General features: G+C 34.5%; 1 protein-coding gene across 3 annotated transcripts in view; it reads left to right on the top strand.

Annotated features, from left to right (window-relative positions):
- The window catches only part of MARCHF6 (membrane associated ring-CH-type finger 6), a 56503-nt gene that overhangs the window by 10207 nt on the left and 18986 nt on the right, over window positions 1-27310 (top strand). The window contains exons 2-16 of one of the 3 annotated variants that reach the window (XM_058175226.1): window positions 2322-2418; window positions 2982-3057; window positions 6237-6310; window positions 10797-10940; window positions 11955-12027; window positions 13278-13446; window positions 17699-17891; window positions 19671-19732; window positions 20484-20516; window positions 21597-21648; window positions 22169-22227; window positions 23125-23205; window positions 23507-23575; window positions 23709-23783; window positions 24541-24675. In XM_058175226.1, the coding sequence (XP_058031209.1) occupies window positions 10811-10940; window positions 11955-12027; window positions 13278-13446; window positions 17699-17891; window positions 19671-19732; window positions 20484-20516; window positions 21597-21648; window positions 22169-22227; window positions 23125-23205; window positions 23507-23575; window positions 23709-23783; window positions 24541-24675 (1131 nt within the window). In that variant the 5' untranslated portion in view covers window positions 2322-2418; window positions 2982-3057; window positions 6237-6310; window positions 10797-10810. The remainder of the gene's footprint in view (window positions 1-2321; window positions 2419-2981; window positions 3058-6236; window positions 6311-10796; window positions 10941-11954; window positions 12028-13277; window positions 13447-17698; window positions 17892-19670; window positions 19733-20483; window positions 20517-21596; window positions 21649-22168; window positions 22228-23124; window positions 23206-23506; window positions 23576-23708; window positions 23784-24540; window positions 24676-27310) is intronic. The other 2 variants (XM_058175225.1, XM_058175224.1) reach the window with 2 other exon arrangements.

Here is a 27310-nt window from a genome sequence, read left to right as displayed (position 1 = left end):
TTTAATTTTTTTTAAAAAAATCGGATTTTTTTTTATTTTTATCACATTTATTTTAATAAAATGCTTTTGGAGTAAAAATCTATCTAAAGAGTTTTCTATTTAAGATACATTAATGATTTAATTTATTCAGCATGAAATGGAGCTTAGTTATGTAGCATGAGGCTGTATATTCTGCAATATTGCGACTATCGGTAAGTCAACAGCAGGTCAGAGGAGTTGCTGTTAGGTGACAGAGATGGCAGTTGCTCTTTAAATTTTATGATTTAAATTGACTTGATTTAAATCAAATCCACACTGTGTTACGCTACATTTAAGTTGTAACCATAGATGGAATCTCTTGACTCCACTCACCAAGTGACCACAAAAACCTTTATTCTTACAATCTACTAAAAGGGGGCAGCTGTCTGAAGTACACCTGGGCAACCTATGCTTTCTTTTTGCTCTGGAGAGCTGGGATCTTTTCTGGCCACTGATTTTCACTGTAATGCCATCCTTATTACTTCAAGGTTGTCTAGCTTACCATGTCCTCATCAGAAATCTTGAAAATGTTTAAGTTATGCACTTTTTTCTTTTTATAGTCTTTATCCTTTCAGTTTTTAATTAGTGGGATAAGTAGGTAAATTATTTTCAGATGTTTGCTAAAGCCATTGTTCTATAGCAATAATTTTAACTTTGTAAACAAATTTCATCTTTCTTGATATGGAATTAGATTTTTTAAAATCTTATGATAGAAATAATGTTTTTCTATCTCCTGATTTTCTTTTTGCAAAGCACAGTGAGAAACTTTGACCTCTTGTTGATTGGAAAATTCACATATATTATAATAATGAAACGCTGGGTGAGAAAACATTACTATCAGCATATTATAACAACATTCAGCATTGTAATATAATTTATAACCAGATTTTCTTTTTATATGAAAGCATCTATATATTTTTTAAAACTATTTGTTTTTATAGGTATCTTTCTTGATCGTAGTGATTTCTTTGTAATAACCTCAGGATTTATTTTAAAATAATTAAACTTTTATGCAGAAGTTTGCATTTCTTAATTGACATTTTGGTGGTATTGCTATCATTTGCTGAATCTGAAAATTTGATATGACACAATGACAAATATCAGAATACTATGTATAAAACAGACTATTTTATGCTAGCAGCAGATTTATATAATCCATTGAGGAAATAAAACTAGTTCAAATTATACTGTTAATCTTTCAGTTCAGTTTAAGATATTCCTATGCTTAGAATTTTAATTATAAACTTTTAATTATAAACTAATTAAACTTTTAAATCTTCTGGGTATCATTTAAAACTGTTTCTAATACAAAATTGCAATCTACCTGTAATTGATAATTAGTTATGCCCCAAACAGAGCTCTTCTGTAAAAATAAAGGTGGACATTAAGATTGGTAAATAACCAGAGTGGGTTTGATTTAAATCAAGTTGGTTTAAATCACAATTTAAATCATGATTTAAATCACTAGTAAAAAAGCTTGATTTAAATTAGCTCGATTTAAATCATAATTTTTAAAGAGCAACTGTCATCCCTGTCCTGCAGCGGCTCCTCCTCTGACCCGCTGTTGACTTACCGACAGTCCCATTCACTTTAATGGGATGGCTGGTGATGTGGCAGTGACACAACAAGGTGAGGGATGTGGCAGGCAGCAGGTGAGTGGATGCCCACTAACAGGTGCTGCCATAATGGATCTGAAATGACAGGTGCTCTTTAATATAGTATCTGTAAGCTGCTTAGAAGGTTTCACTTTTATTTTTATTGCTTGCCCTTCCTCCTCACACTTACAGCCTGGTGATAGGGATGCATTTCTCTTCAAACAATCATACAGTTTGTAGTGTACATAGATTTGCAAAACAATGGGAAAAAGGAATATTCCTGAACTTGTTTTATAATTTATCTCATGGTTACTGTGAAATTGTGTGAATGCATCAATGCAGACCATCATGAAAAAGGCTGGAAAATTCTTTCTGGTCATATGGTTGTCTTAACCTACTACAGTAATAACTGGACTGGATTTCTGGTCCCAATTACAGTTGTAAGTTGAGGACTACCTGTAATATTAGTTCTTAAAATGCCAAACTGATATATGATTATCTTTATATCAATATACTGTTTCTTTTTCATTGAGCATCTTGTAAATTCTTACGTAATTTTTATATTCTGTAATTTCTTAAATATTCTTTATCACTCTTTATTTACTTCATGTCTTTTTCTTTTTTCCTTTTCTCTATTTCCACTTTTAAATATCTTTAAAAAATAAAATATTTACTTTATTCTGTATCAACTCTCTTTGTTGTCAACAGACATATGTAGAGTATGTCGATCTGAAGGAACTCCTGAAAAGCCTCTCTATCATCCATGTGTATGTACTGGCAGTATTAAATTCATTCATCAAGAATGGTAAGTTTGTTTTTCATTTGAAATATCTATACATGGCATTCTACAATTTGTGCACAGAAACAATACAATAAGTTATCTTCATTGTATACTAGATATTAGTACAGAATGAATAGCACTAACTCTAACTTGACTTTGTGTTGACCTTCTAAATATTTGCTTCCTTAACGTCTCTACTAATAATTTGTAAATCCTCCAAAGACAGCCATACACACTCTGAAAATGACCATGCGCTTTATCCATGAGCTTTCAACCTCGCCAAGAATAGCTTTTCTAAATTGTCATCACTGAAATAGCTGGATTTCTTCTTGCTGATATTTTCCTTAACGAGGCTATGAGTCTCAATTTTGTCTAGGTCTCATTGATTGGTGTTTCTTGTAGTTGATAGTACTTCATTACGGTAGCCATCTCTGATCCATAATTTGAAAGGGTCTTTCTCTCACTCTCTTAATATCCAGATTTCATAGCAATACATTCCTACTCGAAAGATCACTGCTTCCACTATTTTGCTCTATTGACAGATCTTGTCTTCCACCCTAGGATTAATCTTCTCTTTACTTCTCCAGCCTACTGTCCATCTTTATCTATTCTTGAGCCCAAGAAAACATATTATGTACCATCTTCACATCTTCACCTTCAACTGTAAGTTCACTAAGCATGTTGGTTGACATTATCTTTGTCGTCTTAATATTTAACATTAACCCAGATTTTCACTTTCCATTTTTAATTTTATATTGAGCTTTTCTAAATCACCCTTACTTTCAGCTAATAAAATTGTGTTGTCTGTGTATCTCAACATATAGTGCTTCAGCCTCCTATTTTGACTAGGTGTCATCTCTTAACAATACTGCTTGTTTGTTTTATAAGTTAAACAGATAAAGGGGCAACATATCACTTGTCTCTAGCTACTTCTCATTTTCTGAATTACTATCATTTCAAATTCAGTTCTTACAGTATTTTCTTTCTTATTGTAATGATTCTTCAGATGTTCTATTACCCTAAATATATTCCATATTCTGGCATGATCTATGTATTCAAGGTTTTTCTTATAATCTGCTGCTGTCTTCATTATTATATTACCTATTTGATCTCATGGCTCTCTGCCTTTTTTGAACTTGCCATGCTTCTGTATAGATAGGCATGATTTTATTTTTATTCAGAATTTCTGAAGCTAAATCTTGCTTGTGCAAGAAATTAGCCCAGTGACTCAGTGTTTACATTCTCTTGCATTTGCCCTTTTCAGCATAGCTGAAAATTGTAGTCTTGATTTAATGGAACCCCACTTAGTAGACTTTGATGCTATGGATCAATTTTCATCTGGATACCATACTAAAATAACAGAGAGGTTCATGTATACAAAATAGGATGAAGCGGTCAAATTTATATTAATTTTACTGTAATGTTATGATAAATGCATCCATATATGTGTTGTAAAATTTAGGAAATAGCATTTCTGTTGATTGTTTAACAACATTATTAGGCAACAGTGATATACTTTCATATGTAATGGAAATTTGGGAGTAACAGACATCCCTTTTCCCCAAACTGTCAGTTGAATAAAGTTTAACTGTATATTTTTCTCCAATCTCAAGACCACAAAAACACACACCATGCTTGTTTTCATATAATGTTTAGCATTTTAACTAACTCTACAGTTTCAGAAGGTGTTATATTTACACCTGTTTTTTTTCTTCAGCTAGTCTATAATGCGTCAGTTTCTTCTAGAGTTGATTATTTAATATATTCTCTCCCTGAAAGTGCTTTAACCATTCTTCAGTATGATTTGTAAAGATTTTTAGTTTAGTCTTTCCGACTTCATTTACATCCTTTGCCTCTATTTACTCTCTTCTAATACTTACTTTTGATTATTCCTATTTTGAGTACAATTTTTTCTATGATTTCCCTTTTTTCTTGGCATTTTCATGTATCTGTTGATGTTTTAGATTGAGATAGATTTCCTTCGATTTCCTTGGCCGATGTTGAAAGTCTGCATTCAGTGCATCTTTCTATTGTCCAGTTCTTTATCTCCATCTTTAGCTAACATGATAACTTACGTTGGAACTCACTTGGATCTTTTCCCTTTCATAATTTTTCTTTGTTTCACTTTTTATAATTTCTCCATTGATTCTGAGGTTCTCTTTTACATAGGTAAGTATTCAAAATCTGTTCTTAATCTGATTTATATTTTTACTATGTACTCTTCAGGTCAAATCTTGTTGGTTCACTTTAATTTTATAAGTCAAACCTACACAACTGACCCCATAATTTATGGTATTTTTTTATAATCTGCCTCTGGAAGTGGAATGTTCTCCATCTTCTGTTTACTTATTAGTTAGCTTGTTTGATTCTAGGATTTTGCTAGGAAATAATACAATAATAGTTGTAGAGTGGAAGTAGTTGTCAATATTAAGAAATATTTTTTTCACAAAATTCTTTCTCCTGCATTATTGAATCTATTTAATCAAGATCTTCCAATAATTCTAGGACCCTCTATTTTCCCAACATTTTCAGTCACCAATTATGATTGGAAATAACTAAACATACATCCTTTTGGTGACCCGTTTAGCACCTCTTTCAGGATGCCATAGAATTCTTCAGTGTCTTTCACTCTTGCACCTATAGTATGCTACATTGTATAAGTAGCATATACTTGTTTAACATTTATGTTCACTGGATATCCAGTAATTTTGGTAGAAATAATCCTGTCATTTAGTGGTTATAAAATTAATTTAGCAATGTCCTTTATGAATATCTAAGTTACTTCATTCCTTTGTATGATTTGATGTTTTGAATACTTTCCAAGCTGATTTTGGAGTTCCTTCTTTCAGATGAATTGACTAATCTTTTACTGTACCTGCAAAGCCTTCCTTCATTTCCATTGTGGATTACCCTTAGCTAAAAAGCTCTTTTTGATATTCCCAGCAGGGCTAACCTTATCAAGAGTTTTTGTTCCTGTCATTTCAAAGTTGGGGTTCACTAAAGCTTCCAAAGTTTCCTGCAAGAAACTAAAGAAAAATATATTAATAAAGGGCTAAATATTTTTTTACACGTGAAAATGCTTAATTATGAAAACATATTCTGGATATGAAATCAGAATTCAAACTGTTTATACAATTTAAATCCTCTTATTGAAATTATGCAAGAATTCTGTAAATGTCCTTTGGAGTAATATATTAATGATTAATGGGCATTATACATTTTGTAATAAAAGTTTCCATTATATACATTTTTTTACATTCTGTTTTCTCGTTTTGTTACATTTGTCATGAATTACCTTGGCCAGGAGCAAAGTGTAGGCTTGGTGATTTCTTTGGTGTAGCATTAGTTATAGAAGTAGTTTTTATTGGGATCTAAAACAGTAGCTTGTTACTATAGAGGAATTCATTTTTCAAAACAAAAATAATCATAACAGTATGCATTTTGAGCCTCTATTTTGCTCATATATTCATTTAAATATTTATGTTCATTTTATGCCCTAATTTGTTTATTTTTTTAATGTAATTTTGCTTTAAAGTTTTAAGCGGAAAAATTCTACTTTAGTCTAATTTGCCCACAGAACATTCTTCCAAAAGCTTTCTAGTTTGTCTAAATGGTCTTTCACAAACTATAGATGGGTAGCAATGTTCTTTTGGGAGAGTAGTGACTTTCTCCTTGCAACCCTGCCACACACATCATTGTTTTTTCGATTCATGAACACTGACATTTGCAAGAAAGATCCCTGGATGTTAGTTTTATAATTTTTTAAATACTTTCTGAACTCTTGAATATTATGTTTTTTTCTAACATTGTAAATCCATTATTACAATATATTTTAATTGCAGCTTAGTCCAATGGCTCAAACACAGCAGAAAAGAATACTGTGAATTATGTAAACACAGATTTGCTTTCACACCAAGTAAGTATATGACATGAATATATACTATGTGTACATGAAATAGTTATTCTAAGGTTTATGTTTCTTGTAAGGGATTATTTAGCCAGATTGGAAAATTCAAATAATTGGTTCCAAGAAGTGAAATTACACATGTTGTAATTGGCTTCATTTCAACCAAGTCAGTGCAGTCCCTTGGAATAAAAGGTGTTATAGTGGTACCTTGGTACTCATAATTAATTGGTTCTTGGAGGCTCAATGAGTACCAAAAATGATGAGTACTAAGCAGATTTTTCCCATAAGGAATAATATACTGAGACACAAGACAGCTGACACTGACACATTTTAGCTTGGGATTGAGTACCAAACAAATGATGAATACCAGGACAATATTTTCATTTCAAAATGCATTGAGTACCAAATTGTATGAGTTTCAAGGCAGTTGAATACGAAGGTACCACTGTACTGCCTTGGCTTAGCTCAGGGAGGCAATACATACATCACAAATAATTCTCTTTTCAAGCAATCTTTCTACTAACAAATATAAATACATAAGTATATAACAAATATCTTCTAACATGTATTATGTGATATGTCACAAAGATAAAATTTGCTGAACACTGTGGCACTTACATAAAGAAGTCATTAGTTATTAGCGTCATTCAGCTATTAGATCTTGTAAAAAAAATTAAGTTCTAATTAATTCATTTGCAAATTTCTAATTCATTATGAGGGTAAATCTTGAAGAATCATTACCGTCTTTCTCCACGGAAAAAATGCTGCAAGGGAAAGAAAAGCAATAGGGAGGCCAAGAAGAAAACAGAAGTTCCTTTTTCTTTATTTCATTCATACTCCAGTGAACAGAATATGAAGTCACAATTTATTTGATTCAAGATCATTTCAGCAGACCAGATCCAAAGTAATCATGATTTCTTTAGTCAATTCATGGTTTATTTGCTCCTACTTTTACCAGTCTTCAGATGATATCCTAACCATCTAAGCCAGGGGTGTCAAACTCTATTTCATTGAGGGCTACATCAGGGTTGTATTTGATCTTGTAGGCCAGAGTGGGCATGGCCAGGGTGGGCATGGCCAGCTTGACATCATTCATATCGGGGGCGCCTGTGGTGGCCTGAGTGCTCTGTCTGTTTTGATGTAGTTTGATGCTACATTTAGGTTTTAAATAAGTCACAGTTAAATAAAGCAAATACTATTAGATTTACATGAAATTAGGCCATAGACTTTTCTTTCTTGTTTCTTAAGCGTGATTGGCTCAAAGTTGGCCAGCTGGTTTTCTATGGCTAAGGTGAGACTAGAACTCACAGTCTCCTGGTTTCCAGTCTGATGCATTATCCACTAGACCATGGGTGTCAAACTTGCCATGTCACGTTGGTGTCACGTGATGTATCGTGACATTTTTTCCCTTCACAGAGCTGGGGTGGGCGTGGTCTGTGCGTGACACAATCGGCCCACGGGTCACCAGTTTGACACCCCTGCACTCGACCAAATACCCATATTTATTAGTTTTGTAGAGATGTAATTTTTGGCTTTTTTGTGAAGCTACTAAAAACCAGAATTCTACAAAAATAGCAATTTGAAACTAGTGCATTTTTGAAAATGAAAATGAAAGTGAAATATTTAACTTTGGGATTAATATAACTCAAGTTCTTGCTCCCTTTGAAAGAATAGATAATCTGTTAACAGTCATATAGGGTGTGTAATAGCTCTGTGGTTAAAGATGCTGAGTGGGTTTGAGACCTGAGCATTGCATGACAGGCTGACCTCCCATTACTTTCCCTAACTCCTGCCAACCTAGTAGTTTGAAAGAATGCAAATGCAAATAGATAAATAGGTACCGTTTCGGGAGGAAGGTAACAGCATTCCGTGTGCCTCGGCATCTAGTCATGTTGTATACATGACTATGGTAATACTTTCAGACAATGCTGGCTTTCTCAGCTGAGAAACGGGGATGAGTACCACTACCAAGAGTCAGACACAAGTGAACAGGGGAAACGTATACCTTTAATAGTCATATAGTTTGACAAACAAAGAAAAGAAGTATAGGTCAGAAAGATAATAAAAGAATTGGAAATGTGTACCAACCCTAAATATAAATTACATTTTCTGTTACATCTTGCTATGTCCTGTTGTCTGTGACAGAATTTCCCAACTTTTCTGGGTTAGTGGCCTGGGGGAAGGGGCAGGGGCCTTTACATGCACATGTGTCAATGGGGCCACGCACACGCACAATGCAAATGGGGTGGCAACAGTAGTGCCTGTGTAGCGCTCACAGCAACATAGCGCCCACGCGACGGTCACAGCAACCTACAGGATGAGAACACTTGTGCTGCTTACACAGATCGTGTCCTCTTTCTCAGTTTAAATGTTTAATGGCTGATTTATTATTCTAACCTATAAATTGGTTAAAGCTTATAAGACTGATTTGTCTGGGCAGCAACCCATCCCTCCTATTTTGAGTCAGTGGAAGGATCATATTCTGTGATAGCATGTTTGTTTATTGCTGTTGGTCCATGTTTAATCTTGCATCTCTGTATAGGGCTGTGAAAAAGTTCTGTTTGAAACTTTGGAGAACTGTTATCATTCATTATTAACAATGCTGAATTCTGTGTATTATCAAAGTAGCTGTTTAACTTTGTTTATATTCTCCATTACGGGATGACCTCCCTTGAGGGAGCTTGTCTCCCAGATGGACTATATAGGTAGTCTTCGACTTAAAACAGTTTGTTTAGTGACCATTTGAATTTATAATGGAATTAAAAAATGATTTACAATTGTTTTTTGCACTTATGACTGTTGCCCATGGTCACATGATGATGATTTTGACATTTGGCAACTGACTCATACTTATGATAGTTGCATTGTCCTAGGATCATGTGATCACCTTTTGCGACCTCCTGACACGCAAAGTCAACAGGCAAGCTAGATTAATTTAACAACCGTGTTAAACTTAACGACTGCAGTGACTCGCTTAGCAACTGTGGCCAGAAAGGTTGTAAAATGGGGCAAAACTCACTTAACAAATGTTTTACTTAGCAACTGGGCTCAATTGTGGTTGTAAATGGACGGTTACCTCCACAAATATAGAGGTATACTGACAGAATTTTTTAAATAAAATTTAATGCAATAATTATCAGAATATTATAAAATGCAATACAATAGTTATCAGAGTATTACCAATTTGGAATAAATACAGGGAAAGTGTCGGTCCAGACATATTTCTTGCTTCATTATGATTTTTTATTTTCATGAAGAGGAAAGCATGAAAAAGTTCATTCATTGGAAAGACCTGGTTGCCTCCAGTTCTTGCAACCAGTAGAACCCAGAATTTCTGAGTAGCCAGGTTAATCACAGAGCAGTGCTTTTTAAACTACTTGACCACTCTTTTTTAAACTAAAAACCACTATTATACAGAATGCAAGGGTTGACTATTAATAAGACAAAAATAAAATGTTTTGAGGCTTTCTCCTTGCAATGGTCAAAATCATCTGACCTGTATTCAGTATCTTCAAATAAACCCTATTATTTTAAAAGAACTACCTACAAAAGAGACTTGATAAATTTAAAAAATTATAACACAAAATTCAGAGCATTTGCTGGGTCTCATTTATAAATTGTTGGTGAAATTGAACTAAGTAAAAATTAAAATATGTGAAGAATTTAGCTAGGAAAAAACCATTAAATTCCCACTGGATATTGTGCTTAGGGAAAACTAATATGGGTTGTTTTATCATTAGTATATTATTCCATTATTAATTGTTAAAATAGTTCATTCTCTGCATATTGTTGGAAGTGTAATGAGCAGGTTGGAGCATTTCCATATTTTGTGGCAATATTGTAAACAATTTGGAAAATACTTTATAATATAATGTTATAAAGCATTTTTCAATTTTAAAAGCTGAATTTCCCTTCCAATCTACTATTATTAAATTTAATATTAGTGAACTACATGCATGCAAAAATATATTGGGTTTATACATGGGAAATGCTACAAGGATATTCTGTGGTTCCTATTGGAAAGTAGACACAGTTTCTTCTGTTGAAGAACAGCTAATTAGCTTCCAGTTATGCTGCTCCATGTCCAAAATAACTTTGTATTTCAAAAGTAAACCTAACATAGAATTTAAATTATATTCACATTTAAAACTAATGAAATATTGGAAATGTTAACTTAATTCTATAATGCTGATAAATTCCATTTAGTCAGTTGATGCTTTAATTTTCTTTTTCTTTTTTGCTCCCCTCTTTCTCCATTTCTTTGTGTGCATTTTTTCTTTTTCTTTTCCTATATAAAAATATAGTAATAAAAATACTTAATTCTGTAATTCACTTAATGGTCCAACTTGGTATAAATAACTTTCTGATGTGATTTTTCTCCCCATTAATTTTAGCCATTCTTTATTTTTGTCATATACATTATTAAGAGCAGTTCTGTTATATGTTCGTTCTATTAAAACAATAAAAGTTTCATGGTTTCCTCCTTTTCTTAAAGTTTATTCTCCAGATATGCCTTCTCGGCTGCCAATCCAAGATATATTTGCAGGATTGGTTACAAGTATTGGCACAGCAATACGATACTGGTTTCACTATACTCTTGTGGCCTTTGCATGGTTAGGAGTTGTACCTCTTACAGCATGTAAGTATGTTATACAATATGCATAGGCAGTACAAGGCAGTAGGAAAAACATATTTTCAGTTGGCTTTCAGGAAGTGAATTTATCAGCAAAATCAGACCATATATTACAGAAAAGGCAGTTGCTAGAGTTGCATGCACAATTCTTCAAAGGTTAACCTATATAGCCTCAAGCGTTACTAGTGCTTGCACAAGCAACAGGGCCACACTTAAATGTGTTAAGCTGCCTTCTAAAGCATTCCAGAATATTGTTTACTGGTAGTCATGCTAAAATCATAAATAATGGTAGAAAAGACTATTTTTGTTTTATCTATATTTTAAGTTTTTTATCCCGTGTTTATTATTTTTAAAAATAACTCAAGGTGCCGAACATATCTAATACTTCTTCCGCCTCCTATTTTGCCCACAACAACCCTGTAAGATGAGATGGGCTGAAAGAGAATGACTGTCTCAAAGTTACCCAGCTGGTTTTCATGCCTAAGGCGCGATTAGAACTCAGGGTTTCTGGTTTCTAACCAGGTGCCTTAACCACTAGACCAAACTATGAGAAAACAGCAGATTGTGATGCCAATCTTAGTTTTTATGTTTTGATTTATCTATCTTTATATAGAACAGCTTAATTCTCCTGTAAACTAGTTATATGAATGTTTAATTTTTGTATACTATGTGTTGTCCCAGAAACTTCAGAGACAATTTTCTATTGTTAATTGGGTAGTAAAAAACAAGTAGTCTGACATTCAGATTTCCTTAAGTATCTAAATGTTCAGTTTTGGAACATAATTCCATAAATATAACTCAATCCAAATTTAAAGGGTAAAGATTGCTGGATGGGGAATCATATGCCTTACTCTTTTTAGCTTGAATTGGTTCATTTCCTCAGATATGCTGTGAGATGTGCCATTGTTAGTATTGTTTAAGGTAACCCTGGAGAAGCTGCCAAATATACTCTTATCAGTTATAGCTTGATAACTTTCAAGATATTCACCAGGAATTTTATTTACTTTTTCTGCTCTTTAGGCCGTATCTACAAGTGCTTGTTTACTGGCTCTGTGAGCTCACTACTGACGCTGCCATTAGATATGCTATCAACGTAAGTATTAACAAAAAAGTTTTTTTTCTCTCATCTCTGCTTCTAAATTACAGATCCCTCTTCTCTTTTATGGACTGTTACCTCATTTATACATGTTACTAGCCCTGTTGTGTAATTCAGTATAAAATTGTTGCTGCACATTAAATGCATTAAATGCAATTTATACTATGAAATTTCACTATTAGCTTTGTATTATTAGTAGAAAAATATATGAATATAGTATTTCTTTGGTTTGAGAAAAGCATATTGGGCTTCTTTACCTGCAAATGCAACAGAATTCTTCAGTTCTATTATTACTAGGTGGCTCAGTGGCTAAGACACTCAGCTTGTCAATCAGAAAGGTCAGCAGTTCGGCGATTTGAATCCCTGGTATAGGTCTCCTGCATGAGCAGGGGGTAGGACTAGATGATCTCCAAGGTCCTTTCCAACGCTATTACTCTATTACTATTATATAACTCACACACACATAAAACCCAGTGAATTAATATTGAATATCAATCTAATTAACCATACTTTAATATATATTTTAATATTAATAAGCCTCATTAATAATCTTGTGGCATATATCAGACCATTATTTTAAATTGTAAATAAGTAAGAATCAGACTTCAGACATTAAGCTGGATGTTAAAAATAACTTCAGTTCAGTCTAAAAGATTTATAAAATGAAATATTATTTAATTATGCTGGATTCCAATAATACGGGGAAAGTACCTGCAATGATTTGTGGTCTTAATTCCAATTTTATACTGTATGTATGCACTATTTGTCAGATACAAAAACCACTAGGAAGTATAAATATGAATTGTATTACTTTAATATATACTTTAATATTATAATATTTTATAATTTTACATTCTCCTGTTGCAAGCAATCCAGAGTAGCCCCACGGTGAGATGGGTGACAAATAAATTTAATAATGAATAAATAAATATTAATTATTTGTAGAATTATTAATGGCTAAGGAGTTCTTATTTTAATTGGTATGATTAACCATAATTAGCATGGTTATTAATATAAAATGGAATAAAATTCTGGAGGGAAACTTGCTGATAATGACTTTTATGCAATGGCAGACTAATTTGTGAGGAAATGGATAGAATAGATTGAAACTGAAATAGCTACAAGCTACCAAAGTATGTTTTTTTGCCTGTGGCTGCTTGATAGTAGAGACAATCAACAGCAGTGATTTCCACTAGCGGTTACGGTATGTCAACTGTTTTATAATGTGTTGGATATCTCTTCAACAGGGAGAATTTATTGGCAGACTGTTTGCAAGGTTGTTTTGTTGTGACATGCACACTCTGTGCGTTTATCAGCCTTGTATGGTTACGTGAACAGATTGTCCATGGAGGTGCACCACAGTGGCTAGAACAGAATCAGCAGCAAGCCATTAATGGTGTTGGGCAACAGAATGAGGTAACATGTTGCTTACTTTATATGCAGTAACTTTCAGTTTGAATTTTTTTGATATATGTAAGCCTTTTCTCTCTTTTTTTCCTATTTTTAAACAGCTGGAAGTGTTTATAAAACATGTTGGATCCATTCATATAATCTGTTGCATAAAACATTTTTTTTCTAGCACAAGCTTTACGACTTGAGGTTAATCCAAAGAGTGGTATGTTTATAACGACATTGAACACTGATACTTTATTTCTTATGCTTATTAAATGTCACAGAAAGGCTATATTTAACCATATTACTAAATCATGGTTTATCATTATAAGAATGAGCTTCAGTAAGCAGCTTTATGAACTACTTACTGTTGGGAAAACAAGTTCAGACTTATTTTATATTATTTTGAAATAATATGAGTTTATGAATAAATGCACATTTATTTTTAAAACAAATTTAAAATATTTACATACCTTTCATCATGTAATAATTCACAGCACTCTACAAGATTAAAATACATTTTGACTATAATGACCTATGCAGATTAATCTATGGATCTAAATGAAGAACTGGTTGTTTAATGCCATGTTACCAGGAACACTTCCAGATGGTATCCATTACTCCTAAAATAAAAGAACATTTTTTAAAAAAAAAATGGCTCACTTTTCCTGGGATCACTAGTTCTTGTGAGATTTCATAAATATTTAAAAATAATTTTAATTTGCTTTGGCATATGCATCATTATACACAAGTATGCAATGTTATTCAATCCTTGCAATGTTGGCAACTAAATTAGAAATTATGATACAAGCACCAAGGCCTCCAATATTTGAAAAGGTATTTTTTCAGATTTCCTAGATTTACTTTTTTAGATTAACCTTAGCATAAAAGTGGTAGCTAATGCAGTTTTTCTACTAGGTGTACCATAGAGCAAGCTTGCAGCTATGGTATACTATCCATAGCTTTCAGATGATTTACAGAGTGCATTATGATATCAAGTCTTGAGGTTTCTAATTCATGCCTGAAGTGATCAACCATATTTCTTCAGCTAACAATGCCCTGTCAATCTTATTAGAAGATTCAAATTACTTGTCATGATCCAGACACTGACTTAAATATTCATAGCCCTTTCTGATTCTGGTATAACAGATGAAAAGCTGGTGTCATTGACACTGTAATGAAATCTTGTTCCAGTCTGCTGATGACTCCTCCTACTGACTTCACATAGTTATTGAATGACATTTATTGTAGTCTAGATCTACTATCTGGGCCATTTCGCCAGCAGTTAAAATACCCATGGTGAACAGATTGACAGTAAATAGTCAGAAAGTTTCAAGCATCTTGTCCACATCCTTAACTTACAACTCCTGATTCCTCAGAATTGAATGTCCCACTTGAATTGGTCTGAAATTTGGCATCCAAGTTGTTTCATTCATGAAACTATCATAGGAGGCTCTGGCATTTTCTGAATAAATGTTATCTGTCTCAGACAAAATAGTTTTACTATATGGGTATTTGAAGATGCAACAAAAGAAACAAAAATATTCTCCTTTATTGGGAAGCAAAATATGCTGCTGTACTGTTCTCATACATAATCAGATGCTCTCTCATACACATTCATTTTTCTTGATGGTGGCTTCTCAACCATATATTTTTCAGCCATTGTTCAGCATGTTTTATCATCTGCTATTTTGCTGCATGTTACAATGCCTTATGGTCTCTATTAGGTTGAAAGAGGCACATAGAAGAAAATATGTCAGTGGCTTGTGTTGTTACTCTGGCAGCATGACTAAAGCCTCAACAGGATCACCTATGATAGCTATGGAAAATCTCCAGGCCATCTCAGAAATTTATTGGTTTCCATAAATCTTTCCATAAATAATGGGTAACTATTTTAAGTGGTCCCTTACTTCTGCAGGAGGAGAAGAGTTACTGTAAATTTCTGCCCTGGCAGAGAACTTTATAAAATCCATCATTATCATGGCACTTTCCCTTTCCCATCCCTCCAACTTCTGTTGATATTAAGTAGAGTATCAGCAGGTATCAACAGGTACTTAAAGATACTCAGAGTATCAACAAATACTTAAGAGTATTAACAGATACTTAAGTGGTCTAAGAGCTGAGATTCCCTTGATGCATGTAGACATAATTGAACATACTTCTAGAACTGCTAAGAGGAGAGCTTTGAAATAGGCTCTGGAAAAAGCCCACTATAATTTAAAATAAGGGAGAGAGTATAAATATATTTCTGGAAAGAGCTCTGAAATCCTCTAGCTGTTAAAAAGTATATACTACAAGGCCAAAAATACTGGATTTTTTTTCATTTACTGTAATTTACTAGTCAACTAAAGATGCAACCTATTTGTATCTATATCTCACCCAAGTTATATCTGTCATTTCAAATATACATATTTGTTCTATTTCCAAAACACTTAGTTCTAAGCTCTCACCTAAGGACATCTGGCAGATTTTAAGAGGAGTTTCACTTTAATGTACCAAATAGAAAACCAGCCAAGTCATAGATTACGAAGTTGGCTTGTTTCATTTATCATATATTACAAATGGCTTGTTTCAATTTTCACAGATTACAACCTTAATAGCTTGCAAATGTTAGACTTCAATTCCCAGAATTTTTTATGCAGCATGACCATTGCTGAAAATTGTACAAATTGAAGTTCATATCTGGAAGTTGCCAAGACTGGGAGATTTTGGTTTTCCATATTTTAAAATATTGTGCATATGAAATTAAGACTCCCTTCCCAATATATTCTAATGTCATATAACAGTGATGTGAAATCAAGGAAGAGGCTTTCAATCTTATAAACTTTTGAAGATTTCAAACAATTAGATTGATGATATATGAAAACACATGTACTATATTGTCCAGAATAATTTCTACATCTAAACCTTGGTTACTCAGCCTTTATCAGATTATGGTTATTTCCTCCTTTAGGTCTCAGTTTAGCGTATTGTTTTCTAGGGAAACCATCTACTTAAAACCTGTCAGGAACTTTTTGATATATTGTATATTCATATAAATTCCTGTATAGAAGGGAGTTTTGGAGTTACATCAGATATGGTATTCAGCAGGTTCTGACCAGTTCTGGAGAACCAGTAGTGGAAATTTTGAGTAGTTTGGAGAACCGGTAAATACCACCTCTGACTGGTTCCATCTCCATCTATTCTCTGCCTCCTGAGTCCCAGCTGATTGGGAGGAAATGGGGATTTTGCAGTAACCTTCCCCTGGAATGGGAGGGAATGGAGATTTTACAGTATCCTTCCCCTGCCACGCCCACTAAGCTACGCCCACCAAGCCACGCCACGCCCACAGAACCGGTAGTAAAAAAAATTGACTCCCACCACTGAGTTACACCGTCTTTCTAGTACAATTAATGGGCTATGGGGATCTCTTTCCTGCAGCCTACACTCAGCTGATTGGTAGGTTGCATGGAACATGACACCAATGTATAGAAAACAAAGAAAGCAGGGGGACATCAGAGGTCACATACAGTCTTTTCATACTATAGATGGAGCTGTAGAATAGCTCTGTGCTGAAGTGTTAATCTCCCTATAGCAACATTTGTTTTTCCCGTTAGTGTTCTCCTGCAAGTATAGGATCTCTTTTTTTCCCCCCAGTTCAACTGAGTGTTGATCCATTGGCTACAGCAGGAGTTGGTTTATTGCCTGAGCCTGACATTCTGGGATGAGAGAGAGTGACTAGTGCAAAGTCACTCAGCTGGCTTTTATACTTAAGGCAGAACTAGAATTCATGGTCTCCTGGTTTCTAGCCTGGTGCCTTAATCATTAGACCAAATCAACTCCCAGCTGGGTCTGAGGTATTAAGGATCTTTCTATAGCACAGGTGTCAAACTCGAATCTGGCCCATGGTGTGCTTAAATCTGGCCCACAGGGCCAATCTGGAAACAGCAAGACTGGACTGTGGTGCCTCTGCCAGCAAAAATGGAGCTCAGGAAGGCAGCCTTCCCGGACTCCGTTTTCACTGGCAGAAGGTTGCATGAGGCCGTTACAGCGTTCGGGCCACCACAGGCGCACCCGACAAAAGTGATGTGCTGGCCACACCCACCCTGACCACACAACCCTGATGCAACACTCAGTTTGACACCCCTGTTTTACATCCCTGTTCTATAGCAACTTTGTTAAAACAAAGAAGTTTGTTTCTAGATTTGCTCTTTAAAATATTTGAACAATTTTCATTGCTAAAGTACAGCACATCATCTTAGTTCAATTGAAATTTTGTTGATTTTTCTTCATTCAGGCTCAGGGTGTAGGAAATGCTGGTGCTGAAAATGCTGTACTTGATCAGCCTGTGGACCAGCCTGCTGAGAATGTAGTTGTAGGTGAAAATCCAGAAATTCTAGAAGAACAGCCAGATGAAGAAGAAGAAGATAATGAAGATGAAGAAGATGTTGTAGTTGAAGATGCAGCAGATGCAAACAATGGAGGACAAGGTATACCGATTATATATTGTGGCCCATTTATTTCAAGGGTTACTTTCTAGGAAAAAATAATAATTTCAAAGATTACTTAACTATACTTTGGTTTTTCTTCAGATTGTATAATATTAGTAACACAATTACCATATTTTAAAAGCATCACTGTGCATTTTTGCACAGTGTATTATGGTAACAATACAGCAAGTATAATGAAGTTTCAGACTTCTCTGATAATTATAATAATTATTTTATTGAATTCTGGTAAACAGCTGACCCATATCTAAAGATTGAAAAGATCACCTTTATAATTACCAAAATAATTGTACTTCTTTACATGTTATTATAAGAGGACTATTTAATTGTATAGCTTGTTATCCTGCATTTATTTATTTGTTACAGATATTTCTTTGCCAAGGTCTGACAGTTTGCACTTGAATTTACATAGGGACAGATCCCTAATCATACACACACTGCATGCAGGCATGAACCAGGCAGATTATATCTGGAGATTATAGCCTCTGCAGTCAAGCCATATAAGATTGACTATATCAAAAATAATTTTAAATTGGACTTGGAAGCAGTTGATAACCAATGCAGCAATTAAAGAACTGCTATAAAGTATATTTATAGAGCATCTGTCACCTACTAGTAGCTTGGCAATCTTATGTTCCAACTGTAGCTTGTGAACTTATATTCTTTTATAGACCATAATGGAGTAATTTGTACAAGTGATGATGATATGAATCACTGTAGACTGAGCATCCTGGTCAAAGCTTCCAATCAGAGTTTCTACCTCCTTTAGCGGAAGCGTGGATTACTTTATTAGTAGAGCAACTCTGTCCAGAACTAATACTGGAATGTTCACAGATCAGGATGTTTCTGGATAAACAGTAACTTTGTCTTTCTGAGGTTAAATCTTAAATTTGTTTCTATCCATGCGGACCCTCACGTTTTTCAGACACCAAGTTCTGGCCCAAGCAGGGGTGGAAACTATCTGCTCAATTGCTTCCTATCAATAAGCACGAAGTAAAACCACCAGCAGACTGATCTTAGAGGTGGTTCAATAATTTATTGGTGATACTGAAGGATGTGAAATAGTCTAATAGAAACAAGAGGGGGAAGCTCCCAACCCCTAGGTCCCACTGGGTCCCAAAAGTGCTGCTTATGTTCTGTACTCAGGCTTGAATCCAGTCAAAATGCCTCCAGATAATCCATGTCATCAACAATCCTCTGCAGTTGAAACAGTACGTTTTCAACAGCTTTCTTCCCAAAGGGAAGTATATGGAAATAGGATGATAATTCTCCAATAGGACTGGAAAGAGGGATCACTTCAAGATAGAGTGTTCTTCCAAGGCAGGTAGCATAACAATAAAGGAGAATATTTGTAGCTCAGAGTTGAAATGAGGGGTCCTTGCTCCTCTCAGACGTTGATGTCAGATGTTTCATTAATCCAAACTGGGTAACATTATCAATGCTAGTGGCATATTCTCTGTCCAAGAAGAGAAAGTTCAGTCTTTTGGATCTAGTCATTCACACACGCCTTTCCTGCCTACATGAGCTAAAAGTAAGGGTCCAGATCACATGTACAGTAGCAGTGTTTATAGAACAGACAATCCTTTCCAATTCCTCTGTTTCCAGAAGCTCAAACTATCCTGGATAACATCACAATATGTTACCCAACCATCACACTAGAGCTGTCCAAGCCTGGAGCAAATATGAATAGTGTTCTCCTTGAAGAATATAGCAAATATATCATTTTTTTTTCATTTAACAATATTTTGATACTCTGTGTAGATGACATGAATTGGAATGCATTGGAATGGGATCGAGCAGCAGAAGAACTTACGTGGGAGAGAGTGAGTATGGCCTATATGTTCAGAAATACTTTTTCCCTGTAGTCATGGAACAGCTTGAAAAGTTTAATCTGTTTGGCATTGAGGATGGTTTTCAATGCTGCATCCTTTTTGTCAGCTCCACTTTCCAATTTATATTGATCAAACTATATATTACAATTGATACAAAATAACCCATAATAATACAGAGGTCCCCCCCCCTTTAGTAGAAAAAAACAGTAGTTTGGGGAAGACAGAGAATATTGTTGGTAAAAAGGGCATATTTAAAAGAGAAAATATACTTTGTAAAAAGTCCTGAAAAAATTCAGTGTGTGAAAATTGTAAAATATAACTTTATAAAAAGTATCCTTTACCCTTTTGCTATTTCTCTAATTCTTGAAGCTGCTTTTCCAGTTGAAAAGAGCAATAGAAGATACGTACTTCTATGATACTGTAAAAATATTAGATTCATCAAAATAAACGTTTATTATGGTCAGAGACCAGCATATATTGGCTGCATATATTGTACCAATTCACAGTGTTCGATCTATTAGCATAATATGTGAACTCAGCCATTTTTATTTATAAATCATGATTAATGGTTGAGCACAGTGTAACAACCCACTTGGTATGTCGCTTTTAACCCACTTTAACTTTTGCACTTTTCCAATAAGTTTGAGAACAGGTTGGGAAATAGGAGTTCTTTAAAACATAGCAACCTCTTGAATATTATAGGCTATGTTAATTAATGTTCAAAATTATTTCTTGTTTATAGATGCTTGGACTTGATGGATCCCTAGTTTTTTTGGTAAGTAAATTGTAATGGTTATTGTTATTACTGCCATTCTGATCTAGCAAGTAGAATCCAAATATGTTAAATCTTTGAATACAGTGTCAGCTAAATATACCATATATGTTTTTAAAATGCCAAGTTTTTATTAAAAAAAATCTTAATAGTTTGTGTGACATATTTACTGCACAGGTAGTAATTACTTGGCATGTATAATACCCATTACTTCACGAACAGCATTGGTTTCTAGTGTGTTTCTGGATGCACTTTCCCTTTAAAGCCCTTCATGACTTGGGACCAAGTACTAGACAGACCATCTTCTCCCAGTTGTTTCTATCAGTCCAATCTGGTCCAGCAGGATGAGCGCACTTAGTTGAGTCATGTCAACTAAGGAATGTTTGTCTTCCTTGGTATGTCTTCTTTGCCTAATGCCTGCCCTCTGGAACATTCTCCCTCCAGCTATTAGGAGGGCCCCATCTCTCTCAGCCTTTCAGAAGGCCTTGAAGAACTGCTTATATGCCCAGGTTTGGGGTCCCAAGTGTCTGAAAGGGTCTGTTTCCTAACTGGTAACATATATTAATTATAATAATTCTCAAGAGCCTAATGCTGGGAAAGATTGAGGGCAAAAGAAGAAAGGGACAACAGAGAACGAGGTGGCTGGATGGAGTCACTGAAGCAGTAGGCATGAGTTTAAATGGACTCCAGAGGATGGTAGAGGACAGCAAGGCCTGGAGGAACGTTGTCCATGGGGTCACTGGGTCGGACACGACTTTGCAACTAACAACAAAAATGTTTTTACTTTTACTTTTTTTATGGTGATTATAACTGTTTTAATTAATTTTATGATAGTTTGCCATTCAGAGTCGTTTGTTTGAGATGATCAGCCATACAAATTGAACAAATACATTGCATTAACCTTTCTCATGAGGTTGTGAATGTGCAGCCTACAGATAAAAATTTTATTGCAGAAAACCCTACATTGCATTGTAGAAAAATTAGAAAAGAAATTAGTAGCAGAATGACAAGAACACAATAGAAGATAATATTGCTTATCAGTTAGTTTTGTATGGTTACTTTTCATTTTTCCCTACCATTCAGGAACATGTGTTTTGGGTGGTATCGTTAAACACACTATTCATACTTGTCTTTGGTAAGTTACTGCATTTTCAATTATTTCAGAATAGTTTTTCATATGGTACATATTATGCTAGAGCTCCATGAATTTTAACTACTAATTATGTGTTTTTGTTAGGAAAAAAATAGCTTTTTTATGTTTCTCAAAGGAAATTGACTCCATAGTAGGCCTGCATGCAATTTAGTGACTGCATAATTATAATTTTGCATATAGAAACAAATGGGTTTTTTTACCCTTGAATGTGCTCATACCATTACTTGTTGCATCTGAATTTTATTCTAATACATGCCAATTATAATCCATGCAAACTGAAACAGTAGAAAAATAGTTTTGCTATGAAAACTAATCATTTGGAGGCCATTTTTTAAACAAAATCTATAAAATTCAGAAAGTAATAATCAAATCTTGTTTTATTGAATTTTCAGCCAAATATAATTGGTCCACACAGAGACTTGGGCTCATGGCTCTTGTTGTCTAGAAGAGGCTGATAGCTTTCATTTCTGCTTTTAATTCATCAAGTTTCTTTCTCTCCTAGCATTTTGCCCCTATCACATCGGACACTTCTCTATAGTTGGGCTTGGCTTTGAAGAATATGTAAGTGATTCTGTTAATCCCACAGAAGTTTTACTTATGAACTGAATCATCCTTCTTTCCTACTGGTTTCCCATGTTTCCTGGAGTAAAGGAAGGATGATTTTTATCCAGTCTGTTGGGTTTTTATAAGAAATCCAAGCACAACTTCCACCAAAAACACAGGGAAGGAATGTATCTGTGATTCCTTTAGCTTTCCTTTCTGCAAAACTTGTAATGTAGGTGAGAGGGCATCCAATTTTTCTTATAATAGGTATTTTATAGACAAAATTTACTGTCCCCATGTTCAGCAAAAGCACACAAGATAAGGAAAGAAGTTATTCCTTTTTGAAAAGCAAATAATCCTCTAAAACCCATATTACCTGAACATTCCAGGAATTTTGGGAAAGGGAATGTTAAGTGGTAGCCACAAACTATGGTGTAGCCAGAGGAAGGACATTTCTTCCTGATAAAAATCTGTTACTGAGCTATTTTGGGTGGGAGGATGATTATGATTATTGGTGGTGAATCAGATGAATATTGATTGGGATTTTCAATCCAGTTTACCCTCTGCCTTAAGTGTTCAGGGAATGATTTTGGGCAGTCACTCTCTTTCAGCCCAACCCAACTCACAGCTTTGTTGTGGAATGAACATAGGAAGGGAACACTATGTGTGCCTACTTGAGTTTCTCTACAAAAAGGGCAGGATATAAATCTAGTATCTGTTTATAACGGTTTGATTAACCTGTCATAGTTAAACAGTTGTGTAGTGTTCAGTGTGTTAAAATTAAAATCTATTTAGGAATGAAACGCACATGTAATAGAAAATCTGATGGCTGATTTATAATGTATGTGTAATGTTTTATAGGTCTTAAAAAGTGGTCTATTTGATGTATACATGTTGTGTGTTTATGGTTTTTAGGTTCAAGCGTCTCACTTCGAAGGCCTAATCACAACCATCGTTGGCTATGTGCTGCTGGCAGTCTCATTAATTGTCAGTCATGTATCCTTTTAAATACTTGTATAAATCTCAACATTTGAACATTGGTTGGTCACTCTACTAGCAGATTTTGCTTTATCTATTTTGGGGTAGAAAAGACCAATTAATTGTATTCCATTCTTAGATTATTAGCATCAGGCTCCTTCTTTAGTGGAGTGTTGGAAGTACAGCGGATTACCTACTCTATTTGTGTGGGGTTCAGAATGTCCTGTTGACTGAAATGATTTCCTGTGAATTAACACTCTCATCCATAAAGTAATATTACACTATGAAATATACCTATTTCTTTGACCATATTATATAGGGTGTGGCAGCGCTTGTAAAATTCCAGAGATCACGTCGCTTGCTTGGTGTGTGCTATATAGTTGTCAAGGTAAGACAGTCTTAAAAATCAGATATTTAATAAAATTGAATCTGTAGGCAGAAAGTTATAAAAATAAATATGAATTTAGTCAATATTCAGCACTTGTGAATATGCAAACAACTATCTGACTTTTATTTTGCAGGTGTCATTATTAGTGGTGGTAGAAATAGGTGTTTTTCCTCTTATCTGTGGCTGGTGGCTGGACATTTGTTCGCTGGTAAGACTAGCATTTTGGGGAAAACCATTGCTTTATTTTATTTTGCAGTGACCATTTTGCTTGATATAAGTTATACAAGTGGTCCTCAACTTGCAATAGTTTGTTTAGTGACCGTTCAAAGTTATGACAGCACTGAAAAAAGTGACTCATGGCTATTTTTCACTCTTAAAACCATTGCAGCATCCCACAGTCACATGATCAAAATTCAGATGCTTGGCAACTGGATCATATTTATGATGGTTGTAGTGTCCCAGTGTTGTGTGATCATTTTTTGTGACCTTCGGTTAAGCAAAGTCAATAAGGAAGCCAGATTCACTTAACAACCTTGTTACTAGCTTAACAACTGCAGTGATTCACTTAACAACTGTGGCAAGAAAAGTCTCACTTAACAAATGTTTCAATAACATAAAGTTTGAGCTCAATTGTGGTCATAAGTCGAGGACTACCTGTATTTATAAATTGGAATTGGAAAATTGAAGAGGTTATATTTTTAAATTGGAATTTAATTTTTAGATTTTGTCTAGCTGTTAGATAGTGAAGATTGTTTATTATTATAGATTTATAGTATACACATACAATGAAGTGCTGTAATTTTCTATGAAAAATAATTGATAGGCCATCCAGTGTCATACTGGAGATTCTGTAGGTATTTTATTATTATGAGAATGTGAATAGTTTGTGTTTTTTTTTCATTGTAAAGCTCTGAGTCACTCCCAAATTGAAAGACATAAAAATATCATTGCTATCTTTTACATAGGAAATGTTTGATGCTACTTTGAAGGATAGAGAATTAAGCTTTCAGTCTGCCCCTGGCACTACAATGTTCCTACATTGGCTAGTCGGAATGGTATATGTCTTCTATTTTGCATCCTTCATCCTCCTCCTGAGAGAAGTAAGTATTGAAAATATTGAAAACCTGGGTGTTAAATGATAAAAGTTTTCTTCATTTGTGTCTTTGCAAAAATCTATTGGATGTTCAAATTAAACTAAATTTAAAAACTGTGTAGAGGGTTATTTCATCAACAAACAATCTGAGTAAGCCTTTCATGCCAGAATATATTCGGATCAGGAATAATCAGGCTAAATTCTATGCAGATTTAATTGTGTAAACCATTAGTATCACATTCAATTGAACATTTTCTTAAGTCAGTTTATGTAAAATGAGTAAAGCAAGAAAATCCCAGCCCACAGTTTTACACTTTGAAAAGAAAGGGCACAAGAGATGAGAGGAGAAAGGGGAGGGGGGGAGGAGACAAGCTCATAGACAAAATTTTAAATTGCCAGTTGGAAGGGAAGCAGTTTGTAGAGCTCTAAACTAAGTAGGATTAGTGGTTCAGTAGAGCTAGCAGATTCTGTATATGTGCCAGATTTGTGTTTATTTAAATTTCAACTCTATATTTTTAAAAATGTGTAAGTCATGGGCCTTTATACAAAGCTTCAGAGCGAGATGTAGTAGTAGTTATATTATTATTTCATATGCACATATATTTTCATGGGCTACATTAGACATTAAAACAATCACAACACAGTGTAAAATAGACATAATACCTGCAGGTATAAAATTTTTAAATGTCTTTTAACTCAGGTACTATCCTAATTTAAATGGGAATTGGGTAACTGCAGCTGAAAAGAATAGATTTTTCCAACATCATATTACCCTAAAAGAATAATTTTAAGGTTTGGAAAATCAAACTCTGAATATTGTTCAAGTTTGGGAGATAATCAAGTTAATCGTATTAAAGGGGGACATTCCGTATATAATCAATTGCCCATCATTTTAAAGCTGCCACGGGGGAAAAAACCACGTTGAAAACTCTAGAGGACATGAGAGAAAAAGTACTACTTTGTTATCAGTGGTTCTTTTCCCGTCCAATTAAATGTAAATGAAGAGTGAAGCAAATCAGGTAGATCTTTAATCTGGAATTGGCAAGAAAGGCAAAAGCTTTGAGTTAGTGATATCTGATAAATATTCCATTAGTTACTGTTATTGCCATAGCTTAGAATTTTAAGACTGCAAGTGATTTATGTAAAATTATAATTAGTAGGTAATCAGCTCTTGGGTGGTTAGTTTTAGTGTAGAGTGCCACTAGCCTTGATTGAAGTGTCTACCATTATCTTTTTTGCCATCATACTGTTGATGAAACCCTGGAACCTTTGAAATAGCTTGCAGGCTTGCTTTCATTGTCAGTACTCACTATGATAATTGCAAAACACTGCACACCGAATAACATAAATTTTTAAATTTTTTGCTCAGATTCCCGCTCCATTGTTGTAAGACTTCTCCAAATTGTGAAACTTCTGCTAGGTTTTGTTGCATTGATTTTTAAAATATTTTTGGCAAATCAACAGAATACAGTTATCTCCACAACTACAGCATCATTGTTAAAATAAATACAATAAAAAATAATATATGTAGTTGAGGATTGAACTGAGTCTTCCTTGGTTCTTCTGAACTTGGTTGTTTGCTTGCAGATATTTTGTTACCCAACTAGTGCTAGTGAGTGTGGGTTTAATCCTGTTTATATATAATACATTGCCCTGCCCGTGTTAGTGGGAATGTAGTTTTCTCCTTGATTGTTTTTTGATTAAGTTATTGTTTCTGCTTGATTATTTGTGTGGTGTTAATCTGTGCTTATCTGGATGTTGGTTGCTGGAGGGAGTTAGGATTAAATTATCAGAGCGCATCCATGAACACCAACTAATAATCAGAAAACACAATGAAAACTCCTTTATATCACCATATATAGACAGACTCAATCATAGTTTCAACTGGAAAATTCTGAAAATCCTGGACCAAGCTAAATTCAAAAGTGTTAGGGAATTCTTGAAAACCTGACTTCCAGACCAACCATGCACATAGAGCTGAGTTTACTTTGTTTTTACAAAGTAGGTTACTTTGCATTACAAGCAAATTAACAGGCTATCACACACAAAACAGGCATGTATGCTGTTGGACACACACTAGTTTACAGAAATGCAAGCGGTTGATTGTGAAGAAGTCCAAAGTTAGAGCAGCAAAAGGGTAGCATGATAAGATCGTGATCCAAACTTTAGTGTTCTTGGGAGGGTTATTGATTGGCCCAAAATCAGAGAAACGGAAGTCCAGGATACATGGGCTACAAGACATGAATACATAGAATCTAGGTTGGATAGATTGTTCTCATTAAAGAGCTGCTAGCTAGTGGTTACCTTCTACTATATGGGGCTATTGCCTTGTTATGAAGAAGTACACCAAGCAACTCTGCTCAGCTTTCTGAAGTTTGTGACTCATTCAGAGACTCTGTATGTCTGCTCAGGATTGGTATAAACAACATGTGACCCAACTGCTCCAGATGTTTCCTACTGGAGTCAGCCTCCATTCTTTGAGTGCTTCCCAACTCCTGAAGATGACTTTCAACCAGCAGGCTTTTTACATCAGAATCATCTGACACCCTTTCCTAAAACACTGTAACTTTAATTAGCAGCAAAACTGGCTCACTTATTTTCAACAGATTGAAGGTGCTATAATTATACTGAAAATTAATATG

The sequence above is a fragment of the Ahaetulla prasina genome, chromosome 3, assembly GCF_028640845.1.
Source record: "Ahaetulla prasina isolate Xishuangbanna chromosome 3, ASM2864084v1, whole genome shotgun sequence".
NCBI classification, from domain to species: domain Eukaryota; kingdom Metazoa; phylum Chordata; class Lepidosauria; order Squamata; family Colubridae; genus Ahaetulla; species Ahaetulla prasina.
Note: the sequence above shows the minus strand (reverse complement) of the source record. Positions and strands in the feature narration are given on the sequence as shown.